Raw genomic sequence first — 16,280 nt, forward strand, 5'->3', positions numbered from 1 at the left:
AGAGCTGATAGTCATAAGCAGTGACTCGGAAAGTCGGAATGTGACTCGGAAGGCGAGACGAACTCCGGCGACCAGTCAGTCTTCATCGTGGACATGGAGAAAGAAAACGTCCCAGAGCAGTCTTCAAATGTAGTGGATGAAGACCTGACCATAACCTTCTCCCAACGTGCTAAAGTACCGCCCCATGCTCGCTACGACTGTCCTGTTTACCCCTTCCAGCCTACCGAGGTGACAGAGGTTCCCATCAACAGAAACTTCCTCATATGTGAGCAGTGCTACTGTTAAATCTGTGACTAGAATAAAAAAAACTATCTTCGATAAATACAGAAGCGAAGAGCACTAATGGCATTACAAAAGGGGAACTATGACGTACTGTACTATATAATTATATATTCTTATTACTATAGTATACCATACATTATGAAATATATAAGTTATTAGTATTATATATAAGTTATTACATATTATTGGTAGACCACTATTGGTAAACCACACCACATATTATGTAGATATATTATTATATGCTGCATGTGTGCTATATATTATATATATATTGTTGTTATTGTTGCTACTGTCATTATTTACAGTTGTTATTAGTATATATATGTGTGTATGTATATATGTACACATATATATATATATATATATGTACATATGAATGTGTGTAGATAAATGTACATACATAAGGACAGCATGAATGTATGCATGCACTGTAAGCAGGCACGGTCTGCTACACGTGCACAAATGGACTCCAGGGGTAGGGCCCGACAAGCCTATGGCTTCTCCCTAACCCTTTTTCGGAACGGACAGGACCTATGGACACTATAAAAAAACATAAAAAGAAAAAATGTTGGAAACTGTGTGCAATGTATGAATGTATGTCCTCCTTCCGAAAATAAACTAAACTGAACAGTGTGAAATGTGGACGGTCAATGAGACGTGTCACTGCAACAGTCACAAGAGCGACTACTGGGGCAAATACTGGGGACATTGGGCCCTGAGAGACTTCTCTGCCTCCCCCTGCGTGAGATGGACACTCCCCTCCAACAAGCAGCAGTGATGTTGTGCAGATTCATTGTATTCTTCAAAACATGTACCATCTATGATTACACACCGGTGTACGAGTATGTTTGGACGTTCCAGGATAAAGCCGACGGCCAGGAAGACAAGGCAGCTGCTGTCATAAGGCTGGGAGCGGCCCAGAATTTCATGGCACACACTCAACCTGTGGGGCCGTCAATCTCTCACTGTCCCAAGGCTAGTGCAACTACAGCCAAAGTACTGCTGATTGAAAGGCAAAGTGTGACATTTGGTGGCAGTGGTGGGATGGTCACCACTTTGAACAAAAAAAAGCCTGTTGGCTGCCGGACTATCGCCACATTCGGCTCAACACTCAGGTGCCTTTCACACCCAAAAACTCTGGTCGGATCAAAAACAGGCCGAGCCTTTCTAGGGGAAAATCACTTCACTGCCATAGTCACTGGAGGAAGTGGGGAGTGTCTTGTGAAGACTACTCCAGCCTCAGAGCACACAGTGACTACACACAACGGATATTTTTTACACTATACTTAGTGAGAGATATTAGATCAACGTTTACTGCTCTAGTCTGTGCCTATGAGTTACAGGCCCAAATTAAAGTGCAACTTTGTTGTTCTTAATGAATTAAGAACAATGTGACTCGTGAAGCTCAATTTCCAGAATTGATTGATCACATTGAGAGAAGACAATAAATGACTTCACTTTGTATTTTAGTCGACTGTAAAAAGTCTCCTGCACCGTCCCAGATTCCTTCTGCCTCGCTGCATCCACTGCAGTGCTGGCACGCAGGGGGTGGTGTGATGACATTAAGTGGGTCCCTCGTGGTAGATGCGTGGGTGCGCTCACACATCGGGCGGTTACCTGCCGTCTCACACAATGGCAGCTTTGCAGAGAGCAAAGGAAAGGCAAATAGCATGCTAGCTATTTGTCTCCGTCAGGTGGAAACCTCATATGCCCAATTCAAGTTCGAATGTAGCAAAAGTAGCTAGATCGACAAGCTTGTGGATCTTCTACTTTAGAGGCCGACGCTGTAGTATGATCAAGTAGTAGGGCTAATTTATGAGAAAACACAAATGGTTAAAATATGGAGATAAGAGGTTTCTGTCCCACAGCAATGTATCGTTTTCCAAGCTAAATGTAATAGTCGGGTAAAAAAAGGGTACTTCGATTCAGAAATCAGGGAAAGCGTACTGAGGCAAAAATAAATTATTAAAAAAAAAAAGAAATTGAGAACCAAAGACATAAGGTTGGTGAGGGGTGCGTTAAAATGACCGGATTAAGGTTGGTGAGGGGTGCATTAAAACGACCGGATTAAGGTTGGCGAGGGGTGCGTTAAAGGTTGGGAAAGGGTTAAGGATAGGTTTAGGTGTGCTGCCCCATGGGAGGTTAGGTTAGGGTGATGGTTTGAGATAGGTTGTAGGACTAATGACTTGTGTAACCAATGACTAGTCTAAACTAAGTACTGCACCCGAACTAGCAAGTAGATACCACTGAAATAACGTGACATGAACAGTCCATATGGTTGCCATCAGGCAGAAACCTCTATTCTAATCTATATAATCTCTATTATTAATTTACAACTTTGTGTTTTTTCGTACATTAACACGTTACGATCATATGATCATACAGAAAAGTAGCAGTTCAAAACTCAAATGCTCAAAACACAGTGCAAGGCTTGAGTTTTGAGCTTGTAGATCTGCTACTTTTAAATTTGAATTTTGAAAAGTAACAGTTAATTTAGTTTCCACCCGACAGATTACAATTGGCTCAATGTGTTTCAATTATTTAGTCCCAAGCATTGGTCATTGGTTAAATATGTATGAAAGCCCGTAGACAATAAAATAGCATTAGTAGCTGATCTACAAGCTCACAATGAGTGACAATGAGATGCTATAAAATCTTGTAGCTCAGCAATTTGTTACGTGTATTCAACTTGTGAGCAACACTCTTAAGGCCGTTTCAGATGGGGGGGCGAGTGACATGCCTCAGTAATTCATTTTCAATGAGAGGCGGGCGATTATTTGGGACATGCAGATAAATTGAGGTGCGGAGACGCAAGCGGCCGCAGTCGCGGAAGACTCACATGTGGGCTCGTTTCATGCACGCGCAAGAGACGAATTGTGGTCAATGCTACACGTCTGCACAAGCGCACATGACATCGCAGCGCGATCCCCGATGATCCAAATGAGAATGCGCCCGTTTGAAACGGCCTTTATGTGGCATTAATTTACAAAAAAGAAAACATAAAAAGTTGAAACACTGAGACACATGTTTTTTTTCCCCACAAACAGCGATGGTGTACAGACTGTACACATCACCATGGTAATGTTTTGTACCTAAGCTGTGTCCGTTCTTTGTGTAGAAGCAGGTGTTGTTGATTAGGTTCACGCAGCAGCCAATCACGTCGCCTGTTGTAAACGTGGGTCCATACGGTTGGCCGGTGCCCGACGAGCAGAAGGAGTGGCCGTCATCGCCGTGGTAACCATACGAGTGTTTGTCCCAACCTGAGAGGATTGGAAGAGGTTTTACACCACAAGCAAAAATATATTGCAATCATTGTGTCCAAGTACAACCACGTTAAAGACAATATAAAAGGTTTAAAAGGTTGGGGGTTTTTTTAAGTTAGGAATCATTACTTAGGCACAAATTGCATTACTACCCACTGGCCTAGTTATACCTGTGGGCATCAATGGGACTCCTAGCACACTGGTCCTGGTACCACCAAGGGTCAGTGAGGGCCAGGCGTTTAAATGTTGAGGAAACAGGTGTTGCTAACATGTTCCGTTTGTACACTCTGAAGAGTTAAGGAGGATTTATTTTTTATTTTTAATCGTGCATATCAAACTGGGTGGAGAGGGTCCTTCAAGAAGGTTGAGAAATGAGACTCACTGTCCTAAAGCAGAAAAGCACACACTGAGCTGATTTATCCTGCCAGCGGTGTAGAAAAACAGCCATGACAGCCTGCAGTAAATTACAGCAGGGCTAGATTATTAAATGCTGCTGTTGCATCATCCATCACACACACCACTGCAGTTTCGAATACAGCCTGGAGAAGAAGCAATTAGCTAATTGTTATTAGCCACCAGCATTAGTAGTGGAAACTGTAAATAGTAACCCAGTAACTTTACGTTTAAGTACAAGTGAGTACAATTTTGAGGGACTTTTGGATATTTACAATTACTAATCCACTAGATTTCAGAAGCAAATATTGACTCCACTGTATACTAATGCAGATTTATAATGAGATTACAAAGACACATAAACCACCCCTTTTTTCTATACTTCGGCAATTGAAAAATAGCTAGCCAGCTCCTTTTACTCAAGCACTAAAACCCCAGGACCAATATTCTTTCTGAGGGAAAACCTTCGCAGAAAATTGCAGATCGACGAGTTTGTCCATCAGCTGCTTTCAGCGAAGATATTTAATGTTGAGCGAAAACAGAAAAGACACCACTGAGGGACTCAATCATAGGATTTAAGTAGGTAAGTATTCTTCCACCCCTGGTGTCCAGCAGCCAACTAGCTGTGGAGCGAGAGCAGCTAGGGACAACCACCCTGTGTGGTCCGATAACACCCCCCCCCCCCCCCCCCATATTGCAGACATTTTTATATCTTTTTATATATTCGAATAAAAGAAAAAAAAAGCCTTCCGAAGCTTCCGAATATTCCATTTTTTGGGGTCAGCCCAAATGAGGTGAAACAAGCTACCTACTTTCAGCATTCAAACTCATTCACAAAATGTGTCCGTTTCATTGAAGTGACACTGGACAAATCTGCATGCACCACGGTGGATTCAGAGCCCTAGTCTCTGTAGCGGCGGACAGCTACTTTACCACCCGAGCGCCAGGATTCAGGTTACCTTTGAACTACAACTTTGGGGCTGATGTGGAATGTGACACTCCCTGTCATAACATGCACACAGTGGACACAGCTGTAGGTTTCTTTGGGCTCATGCTGCACATGTTTTGAGTAGAGATGCTCCGAATCTCCGATCCATCGGCCACCGATCGGTCAATATTCACTCCAAATTACTTTCATACCATTTTAGTGGTATGAAAGTAAATCAGATACTGTATATAGTACCAGTAAGACGCCCTGAGAACTTGCACGCACCCGCCTGGGTGACAGCAGACTGCTAGGCGAGCACTGGAGCTTTGGCATGGGGCGGTCAGATCAACATATGGAATTAATTCTGTAGTGATTACTATTATTTATTTTTCAGTTATTGCACCATTGCGGTCATAGCTGTACGAAAGGTAACCCCGGCTCTTTGACTATTCGGTTTTGGCTCTAAAATAAACTGAACCAAATACCGAATATGAATTTTTGCCACTATTCGGGCGAATAGTTTGTGGCCGAATATTCAGTGCATCCCTAAATTAAATGATACAAATAAATAGAAATTCCTCAGTGGTCAGATCTTGACATTGAAAGGAAAGGAAATTTGTTACAGATCACAGATAAATGTAGGGACACGTCATCTGCATTGAGCCAGTTGTGTGGCTTTAGGTTTGGGGTGAAGTAATTGTATTTATTTATTTTCCATACCCTGCCTTTCCAGTTTTGTCAAAGAGCTTAAAAATATATTTGTCAAACAAAACAATAGGTCCCCAATCTATGATTTGTGAAAGGAGTCCTCCACAGTGTCCATACTAGTGCTGTTGTTACAGCTGTTCTACATACAGCCAACCATTAGAAGCAATTGCAGATCAAGGCATTTAACCTTTGCTTTTATGAAATAGTCTTAGGGTTTTAATATACAACAAGTAACAAAAATTATTATTATTATTATTAAATATATGCAGCAGAAGACAGTAAATACTGAAAACTAGAAACTATAAAAGATAAAGAATTAATTAAAACAGTTGCATGTCCAAAACCGTTCCTTTTCAGGATTCAAATTCAGATCTACAAGCTTGAATCCAAGTGCATTTCATGCACGCTGCCAAATATTTCCAGACCGATATAGGATCACCGTCCCCAAACCGGTGACAACATGACAACACACCGATGCAGCCACGTCACATCTGACAGACGATACATACAAAGTACAAGTCTCTGTTACACACAGTCACATCCGAAGCACAAAGAGACACCCGCACATAAGCACTTACAACAGGACACCATGCAAAATACAGGAATGAACACACACCACACCCAAAAGACACTAGCAAACACACACACACACATCTACCTTTATCTTTGTTCATTGTCACACACACACACACACACACACACACACGTACGTACTACAAGTACACACACACACACACACACACACACACACACACACACACACACACACACACACAAGTGTAATCTTACCGGGGAGTCTGTTCATGTTTACACCCTGGGCGGAGAGGCCGATACCCATGTACCTGCGGAGAACAGTTATTTACAGTCGTTTATTCATCCAAAATAAATTATGTATTCATCAAAAATCATAAAAAGGTTTAAAGGACAACTTTAGTTTTTTTTCAACCAAGGTTCATGTTTTAGGTTGTTATTAGAGAAAGTAAAATTTGCTGCTTTCTTTCGTTTTAGGGATTTTAGCCGTTTTCGACAGGGGGGCGGGGAGATTCGAGCATGGGGCTAAATGTGAATTTCTTTACACAATTATTTTTTTTATTATTTACTATAGTCCTAATAGACCAAGAAATTACATCTGGCCACAAAATATCACGGGATCTACTGAATGTGTCAAACTGACATATTGAGCCTATGACACACAGTGTGGCATCCCCCCCAGTAAGCCTCCTTCACATTCAGTAGATCCTGTGATCTTTTGTGACCAGATGTAATTTCTTGGAGTCTAGTAGGACTATAGTAAATAATAAATAAAATCGCTATGACATTTTGTAAAAAGAATACATATTTAGCCACATGCTCGAATGCCCCGCCCCCTGACAAAATACAGCCTCGATCTGGGTTTGCTCAGGGATTGGCGTTGAAACGGCCGTGGCCGGGACGGACCAATCAGCCGCAGCTACGGGTGGGATCTTGGCGAGACCGGGTGTGACGCCATCGAGAAGCACCCGTTTCAATTGAATTTCCTATCGCCTTAACATTGGAAAATAATCTTCTTAAAGAATAATATTCTTGAAAGCAAGTGAAGACATGACCTACACAGCCAACACGATAGTGAGGGGTTTATCAAAAGTGTTGAACGCAATGCCATCAGGCATTTGTTAACACTTTTGTCATTTGCGGGGAGTTTAGTAAATATACTTTAAAAAAAGGGGGAAACCACTCATTCTGAATATTGAACTATGTCATTAATACAACTTTGTGATGTCACGGATCATATGACCCATTCAGGACGATGGTATTTTAAGCATTATGTTATACTTTATACTACGAGCTTGTAGATCTGCTGTGTTATATATTATATTGTGTGAAATATCTTTGAATATATTCTTTCACAGCAAACGTTTTTAAGTAAAATATTTGCTTCTGGTCGGGTCGCTGCCTGTAACAACATATTTCCAGATGTGGGTCTGAAAACTGTTCAGATTTAAAATATATTTTTTAAAGAATCGGCCACAGGTCTAAATGGGTTAACTTCATGACCACACACACACTGCATAAAAGATTAATTTAACTGCTTTGTAATTCCCTCTCTCAATGGTTCTTTATGGCTTCCAGTGATTGTAAGTGGTATAAAGCAGTGATTCTCAAAGCAAGGTTGTGGGACCCCCAGGGGTTTCAGGGGGTCCCCGACTCCCCAGCTAAATAATTTAATAGCAAAATAGATCTGCTAATAATGCCATTGTCAAAAAATATCTTGAAACATTTGAAACAAATCTTGTCACTGGCCCCAAATATTTTCAGATTAAAATGATTTGGGGATTTTTTTTAATTAATTTTTTCCTAAAAACTAACATTTTTGGACATACCAAGGTTTGTACGCAAAAAGCATTGACGATATACAAATCAATGAATATAAAAATGAATTCACTCAGTCAGTGTCCAGCTACCCCATATTAGCCCCTAAGTGGACAAGGGTCTGCACTGCAGTCTGACTATCAAAGAAGACCCAGAGCGATGCTTAGGAATGTATGATTAATTGACGCCGCTGGTCTCCGATACAGACACCAGCTAATCACTGCGGGTCCCGGAAGGTCAATCGATGGTAGACTGGCCAGTCCAGTCATGTGCCTTGGGGGAATACGCACATGGTATTGATTTGATGACCCTTACCGCACGCTGAGTGAATTGATTCTACCATAGAGAGATGTCTCAGATTCTTCTTGGAACAAAATGGTAATTAATTTGTGGATTACTTGACAATTCAGAAAACGGAGGAAGGTGGTGTGACAAAAATCACAAAATGAAGCTCGAGTCACATCTTAGTCCTGTGATGCCAGGTGATGGAAGATGTCCACCACCTACCAATATGTTTGTGCCCTGCCAGGCGATGGGAAATGTCCACCACCTACCAATATGTCTGTGCCCTTTTATACGCAAGGAATTGGCTCTATGCACAGCAGCCATATTGGAGAGAAATGTGCCCTCTTCTTTCCTTCACAGGTCTTACCAATGATACTAATGAAGGCTGACAGATAGACCCTGATGCGTAGGTCCTGTTTTTATTTGCCTTGCTCATCAATAAATTATATGAATCTTTTTTCACCAAAGACAGAGTGCCTTGGATTCCTTTTTTCTTTGCAAGTCTGCAATGTACACCTTTTGGAATTAAGCAGTACAACTTGAATGAAAGATACCTTTTTTGTCTATGTATGGTTCTACCTGTATTACCAAAGAGCACCCATCTAAGAGCCACTAACTGATCCCTGCATTACTCTATTTGTCTATTTGTGAGTGGTGCAACCACTCCTACAACCAGCAATGTCCGTGTACCTGTTTACCTGTCTACCTGTGTACCTGTATAAGTGAGCACGAGTATGTGACTTATTAATACCAGTAGGGGGCGCCAGAAACAGAGAGGGGTAGTGCTGTGTCTCTAATGAGAGAGAGAGAGAGAGGGGGGGGGGGGGGAATTGCACCACTCAGTTCACACGTGTGTGATTTTTTACTAATGAAGGCCCTGTTCCCGGTCTGGTCAAACAGAATCAGGGTGCTGATATTGTTTGCTCACTGGAAATACTGCTACACCAGTGGGTCTCAAGGTGTGGTCCAGGTGGTGCTGTATCATTAGTCAGACGGCGTGTTGGTCCAACTCGCCGCATTACTAATCCTGTCCCTAACCGCACGCAAAGCAACGTAATGGGATGTCGGAAATATGGGCAGTCCAGATACCCTCATTGTTCCCTGGAGTTCCAAATGGACCTCTCCCTTACGGGTCTATTTGGATCCATTTTGCACAACGAGTTATCCTGGGGGTCTTTCATATTAAAACTAAGGTTTGAGAAACACAGTGCTACACTAAATTCAACAGAGCCTTATTGGTATCACTGCAGTCTTGCGGTGCCAGACTGTTGCATCTCACAACTTTCAAATGCTTCTGTCATACAGTCTGGACTCAGCAACAGAAGCTCAGAGTAAGCGATAAAGCGGAAGTGGAGCCTCCTCCCCACTTCCGTTTCGTCTTTACAGTCGTGCAAGTTTATCCGAATACAAGTAGAAATCATCTAAGCTTGCTGCTCAGCAAGTTTTTTTAAAGATATTTTAAAATATATTTTCGTGAATGGAAATTCCAGCTTCCTTACGGATTTCAGGAGGAGTAGTTCCAGACTCTATATAGCATTCGCAGATTGTGGAATAGCTGTCTGGCTACGCGAGACCAGAGCCATAAGAGTTACGACATTGATGGGGCAGAAAACTGAGCGATGTTCATGCAGCCTGAACCGAGCGCTGTTCATGAAGCCTGAACTGGAGTTTGAAATACATTGTTTTGTGCAAATAAGAGCAATTGCAGGCATGTGTGCAACATGCCAACTGTTTTAAAGTATTGTACAGCAGTAACAACTAAAGTCTCTGTAATGTTTATGTTGTACTATTACTAAAAAAACGATCTAAAATAAAAGGGATTTAAGATCTGTTTAAGAGGCTGTTGCAGAGTCAAACGCATTTCTGCCAACTTCCGGTCCAGGACTTGTCACTGTCTGCTATGCTCTTCTTCTTCGCCTACATGTATTCAGTTGTATAAATGCGTTTGATTCGATCTAGTGGAAAGGCTACTCACGTTAGCTTCGACCCTGGGCTGCGCTATCTTCATTAGTGCACACACGTGTGTGCACGCGCACGCACGCTTTCAGTCACTTTAGTCTCCAAATGCCCCTCCCAGGTGGCATTTCTGGTCAAAACAGCACTTTTTGTACGGAGCCTGGCGGTCGTAGTAATGGCGCCGACCAGTGGTTATCAAGCTCCAGGCAGACAATAACCGGTCGAGTCAACACACACCATTAACTGTTTCCCCGCCAGGATTACGGTAATTAATAACATGCCAGGATATCGCGCCGTTCAACCCTTATTTTGAGGATACAAAACACCCAAAACACACAGATGTGTCAGCTTAATAGAAGTAACAGATTTGCATGTCAATTATAAAATAGATCGATCATTTTATGAAATTATTAATAATCTATCCCAATTTTGGGTTAAGAAAATATAAGCTAAAGAAATAACAGTTTACCATACCATACATCTCATTGTGAGCTTGTAAACCTGTTATTTTCATAATTGTTTAACACTGTTGTGCGAAGAAGTACAAAATAACTTGTGGTTAATTGATTCATTGAGTGTGGGGAAAAAAGCACTTCTGAATTACTTGATTAATCGAAAATGTAGTGAGATATCAAAAAATGCTAAGAAAATAATCGATAATAGAAGTCCTAAACGGCAACCAGAATCATGTTGAGATTTTTTTACATCTGAAGCCCCCATATAATATCTGAATTACAGTAAGGATCTAGTAGTGTAATTTTACCATCTCATTGAAAAGATAAGCTCGCTACAAGTTAGACTAGTTAAACCTGCAGGCACAATCTGATTGAAGAGAGAGACAGAGAACATCATTCAAGCATGTACACATTGCAGAGGAGTCATTTCCGGTTCCGTCTGTGGTATGTACTGGGCCATAGATACTAAGGCCATAGTGGCATGTATTGGAACCTCACTCAAAAACCACCTCTTCAAGATAGCTTTCCCCAGCTGATCCAGATGTCCCTCATGCCTTGTTTATCCTTTTATCTTTTTAACTGTGATTTTGTACTCGTTTTGCCTTGAATAAAGTCTGTTCCTAGTGTTTATGTAAAGCGTTTTTGGGCATTTAGAAAAGCTCTATATAAATTTGAGCCATTATTATTATAGAACCTGAGTGTACATTTGTACACTGTGTTAGACCTTTGTAACCGATTTAGACCCGATCAAGTGTTACTAGACCCGAGGCCCAGTAACACTTGATTTGAACCTTTACTCTGTGTAGCTATTTAATACTTTGTTTTTGAATACCTTCTTAAGTTTATCCTTAGCTCCACAGTCTTTCAGTTCATCACATCTATTCCACAGCTTCACACCCTTTATCCTACTTCTCACGTTGATCCTTTTTTTTTGTCTAAACATACATTTTCCTCTGAGTGAATAACAGCTCCCTCTCATTGAGAAAAACTACGTATTTATTCAACAATTACAAAAAACATATGTTGCTATATGTACAGATAACCCAAAAATGGGTTTTGAAAATTGGGTCTTGAAATGTAAAAAGCCACTCAAAGTTACAGAGCTAACTAGAACTTTGAGAAATACTGAAATAGTGTGGCAAAAAAAAAGTTACCACATGAGCGATGCGATGCATTGTGAGCTTGTGCAAAAGAAAATGTTCAGTGCATAAAATAAAAAAGTTTTGAGGTTAAACGTGTCACTGGGGGGTGGCAAATGCCATCCTCTGTGGACCCCAAATTACACCCGTGTGTACACGCAACACTGTGCAGCCTTCCAAAAATGGTTCTCCTTACCCATCTCGTCCTTTACTAATGATCTTGACCTCAAAGTAGTACACCCCACAGGCGGCGGGGATGGGGTGTGTGGCCCGGACAGACGCTGCGTCCTTGGGCGTCTTTCCATGACCTGTAGGGTGAGCAGAGGAGGAGGGAGACAATATTAACTGATAATGTTAATGGATTTAATACATGACAGTAGTGATGGGAGATTAATCGGCAAACACATCGGTATCGGCCGATATTGACCTTAAACCAATTCATCTGTAATCGGTCAAATATATCGGATTTAGCAGATATTTAATTTTATTTTAATTATGTTGAAAAATGAATTTAAAAAAGCCTTTTGTGATGAAGGCTGCAAATTATATCAGTGTTTTCTGGGGAAGCTTTCGAAAGAGTCAATAGTTGGAACATTTAAAAAATATATACATTCAAGCGGTTTGTGTTGGGATATGAGCCAACATTTAAATAACGGTGCCTCCCTAGTCTTGGAATAAAGAGGGTTTGCTTTTTTCAAATTATTTTTTTCAGAATGGCCAAAATAATTACATTTTTTAAATACAGAATGAGACATCGGTTATATTGGTTATCGGCCATAATGGCAATAAATTAAATCGGATATCGATATCGGCCAAATTGTCTCATCGGCACATCCCTACATGACAGCAATGGAAACAATTTCCCCAGGACTTGTTTGCGTTATCCTTTAATATCTTACTATACCACGTGCGGTTTACATTTGACAAATAAAGTATTCAAAAAAATAAAACATGCTTTACTTATTAACCATAGTAAAACATCAGTGTGTTTGGTAGATGATGCTATGCCTCTGTTGTACCAGTCCAAGGCCTCTTCGCAGAGGCAAAACTTTAATTACTTTAACAACTTTTACATTGTTGAAAAACTGTTTATTTCTCTTCATAAACGGTGACCCATTTGTAAAGAAACGTGCATTTGTAGGATGCGCAATAGTTAATAAACAAGAGAACAATGCTGCTGTCGGACAGAAACATTTTATCTCCATATTCTTCTTCCATGTGATCAACCCATATACCCGGCTGTGCTGCTCATCTCACAAATGCATGTTCTTTACAAATGGGGCACCATTTAAAAAAAGAAAATACACAGGTTTTAACTGTATAAAGGTTACTGCCAAGAAACATGTTTACTTACAACAGAGACATAATCGACCAAACACTAATTTCTCAAAAAAAGAAAAAGAAATCAATGTTTTATTTAACCACCTGAACCCTAGTCTCCCAATTATGGGCTATAGGTGAATATTCACAGGGAAATAGGAAATCACCGAAAATGGCAAAAAGAAACGGCTCTGTGCAGAAAGATTTGTTAGAGGGGAAAAAAGGAGACACAATATACACAACTGGGGGACACTGGTCAATGAAATATATGGGTTTTATAGTGGTTAATTTATCATTCATATCCATCCATTGTTCTTGGACCCTTTTCATGGCAGACATGTTGATGCTTAAACGCAGCCGAAGGTAAAAACGCTAATTGCAGGTACTTTTCATTTTGGTTTCCATCTCAAAGCAGCATGAAGTTAAATGTACAGGAGTGGTCTATGCTGGAACTGGAAGTGGCACAAAGTAACACATAAAACGCAATTAATGTTATCTTCGGCTGTGTTCCGTTCACCTGTCAAATGTCTGCTGTGAAAAGGGTCTCATGTAACAAAAGGACATTTTTTAAAGTGCACTGTCCACGGCTAGCGTTATTTTCATCCAGCAGCAACTTTGACAGCAGAAAAAGATATGCAAATGATGGTTTATGGATGGCTGTTATTGTTGCTGTAGTAGATTTACCAGCCACAGGCAGAGATTTATTTTAATAGCATTTGCCTGGTGTTAAAACTCCACAATAACAGAGATTTAGTTATGAAACGTGGGTTCAATTCAATTGTTAAATTTTCCATTGGACTCACTTAAAACAGGAATGAGACCAATCTCAGCCCCTTCTGAAAACCTGTTGTTCAACAACACCATTTCTCATTTCATCTGTGACAAAATGGCTGCTACACAAATATAGTAGCCGGCTTGAGGATACCGACATCCTGCTTTAAATACCTATGAGAGAGATCCATTGCGGTCTGCAACAATGACCACATTAACTTGTGTTCTTTATTCTAATCTGAATCCTTTGGCAGGTAACCAACCTTACTTCAAAATAAATCGGAGAGAATTATTTTTTATAATAAAAAATATATATTTCTGTTGTGCTGTGTGTTTGTGAAGATGGTGCTGACTGGCATTTCACCTTCTCAAGTTCTGCCCAAACACAGGCGTACCTAACCCGACATTTTAGGGCCGGGTGGTCGAGCCTAAAATGTATGCTAATTTATCGGGCCGGAGAACTCTAGTAACTGCATAGTGCATACCCCTATTTGAAAACCATCGCATTAGTGTCTGTTCAACCATTTCCCGTTTATCACAGCTCTTGTTGTAACGTGTTGATTACACATTAGGTTGGGGGTCCTTAGTTGACATACAAATAACTGGTAAACAATATTTACAGTAACAGTATGCAGTAAGCAATTAGGAGTGGATATTTCAGCTTGTGATGGACTGTTGTCAAAATGTTCAGTAGCTAGTAGCTCACAGTATCAGTCAATCTCACAGGTTCTCAAAGTGGGGTCTGGGGACCCCCATGGGTCCTTGAAAGGGTTCCAGGGGGTCCACTCCCCTCCCCACCCAACAAATGTGTCAATAGCCAGGGAGCCAGTCACCCAAAATTGACCAGGACCTGTGATGTCATGCCGTACTTTTGATTTGTGTTCGAGTGGTGCAACCACTCCTACAACCAGCAATGTCTGTGTACACCTATGTATGTGGCTACCAGGGGGGCAGTCAGACGGATATTTTGTGAAGCCACTAAGGAAATGAAAGTTCATATAATGGCCTGTTGTGGCGCTATCATTGGGCTCAAAAAAACCCATAGCCCCATAGAAGTCCATGTATTTGGGCCCAACTTCACCTAGACTGTATTACCTTAATAAACATGGTCATGAATACTTTTTGCTTCCAGTCACTAGTTTAAAGTCTCATTTATAATGTCATAATATTCTTTTTGGAAAATTATGGTCCCATTTATAAAAATAATTACCATAAAGTCGCGCATGTTCTGAGGGGCGTGGCTACCGTTACAGTCTATGAACGGGATCCCCCACCCACTCGAGTCAAAATAAAAACCAACGAAGAAGAAGGGGGGAAGTCCCGCCTCGTTGTCTGGGCCAGCCAATGGGCCAGCTGGCCTGAGCTGGGCCAAAACGGATCTTGAAAGATGGCGACTTCCATTGCAAGGACTTACAGGCTTCATTTTACATTCATGTTAGACCCGCGGAACGCTTTGTCCATATTTTTTACAGTCTATGGTGGCTACCTATGTGCCCATGCACCTATGTGGCCATGAGCACGAGTACTATAGCGTACCAGTAGGGGGCGCCAGAAACAGAGAGAGATAGTGCTTCAATGTTGCCTGCTAATGAGATAGGGAGAGAGAGAGAGAGAGAGAGAGAGGTGGGGGGGGAGCTGCACCACTCAGTTCACACGGGTGTGATTTTTTATTTCTATTAATTTGGTCATTAAGGTCCAGCAATTGTGACTGTAACACTAGGGGATTTTCATGATTCTGAATCCATTCCAAGCATTAGTTTTGCACAAAAACACTCCTTAAGAACAGCCATAACAGTCAGCACAAATGTGAATCATGAAAACCCCCTAGTTTAACATGTCACATGCTAAAGGTGACATGATAAACTAGATCCGTTTAGGCCCAGCTAGCCCAGACAACGAGGCGGGACTTCTCCCCCCCGTTCTTCTTAGTTGGTTTTAATTTTGACTCGAGTGGGTGGGGAATCCCGATCATAGACTGTACGGTAGCCACGCCCCTCAGAACATACGCGACTTTATGGTCATTTTTTATATAAATGGGACCATAATTTTCCAAAAAGAATATTATGACATTAGAAATGAGACTTTAAACTAGTGACTGGAAGCAGAAAGTATTCATGACCATGTTTATTAAGGTAATACAGTCTAGGTGAAGTTGGGCCCAAATACATGGACTTCTATGGGGCTATGGTTTTTTTTGGGCCCAATGACAGCGCCACAACAGGCCATTATATGAACTTTCAGGAAATCCCGATTTCCTTGGTGGCTTCACAAAATATTTGTCTGACTGCCCCCCTGTTCCAAACAGATTAAAATCTAGCTCCACCCCCCTCCCCCCGTCATTCTATTGGCCGAGCCAGGTCACTTCAGGCTATGGGGTTGAACTTGTTGCTGCTGGGAGGGACGCAATGTATATTTGCGCTCGTATGGCTAA

At 41.3% G+C, this 16,280-nt stretch overlaps 1 protein-coding gene across 1 annotated transcript in view; it reads right to left on the reverse strand.

Annotated features, from left to right (window-relative positions):
- ranbp9 (RAN binding protein 9) overlaps window positions 1-16,280 on the reverse strand; it is a 40,634-nt gene that overhangs the window by 20,931 nt on the left and 3,423 nt on the right. Inside the window, exons 2-4 of the mRNA XM_080778765.1 lie at window positions 11,955-12,066; window positions 6,364-6,416; window positions 3,375-3,542 (exon numbers count right to left, since the gene is read on the reverse strand). Coding sequence (XP_080634891.1) covers window positions 3,375-3,542; window positions 6,364-6,416; window positions 11,955-12,066 — 333 coding nt within the window. The remainder of the gene's footprint in view (window positions 1-3,374; window positions 3,543-6,363; window positions 6,417-11,954; window positions 12,067-16,280) is intronic.

This window comes from Protomyctophum bolini (genome assembly GCF_963924005.1).
Source record: "Protomyctophum bolini genome assembly, chromosome: 12".
Lineage (NCBI taxonomy): Eukaryota > Metazoa > Chordata > Actinopteri > Myctophiformes > Myctophidae > Protomyctophum > Protomyctophum bolini.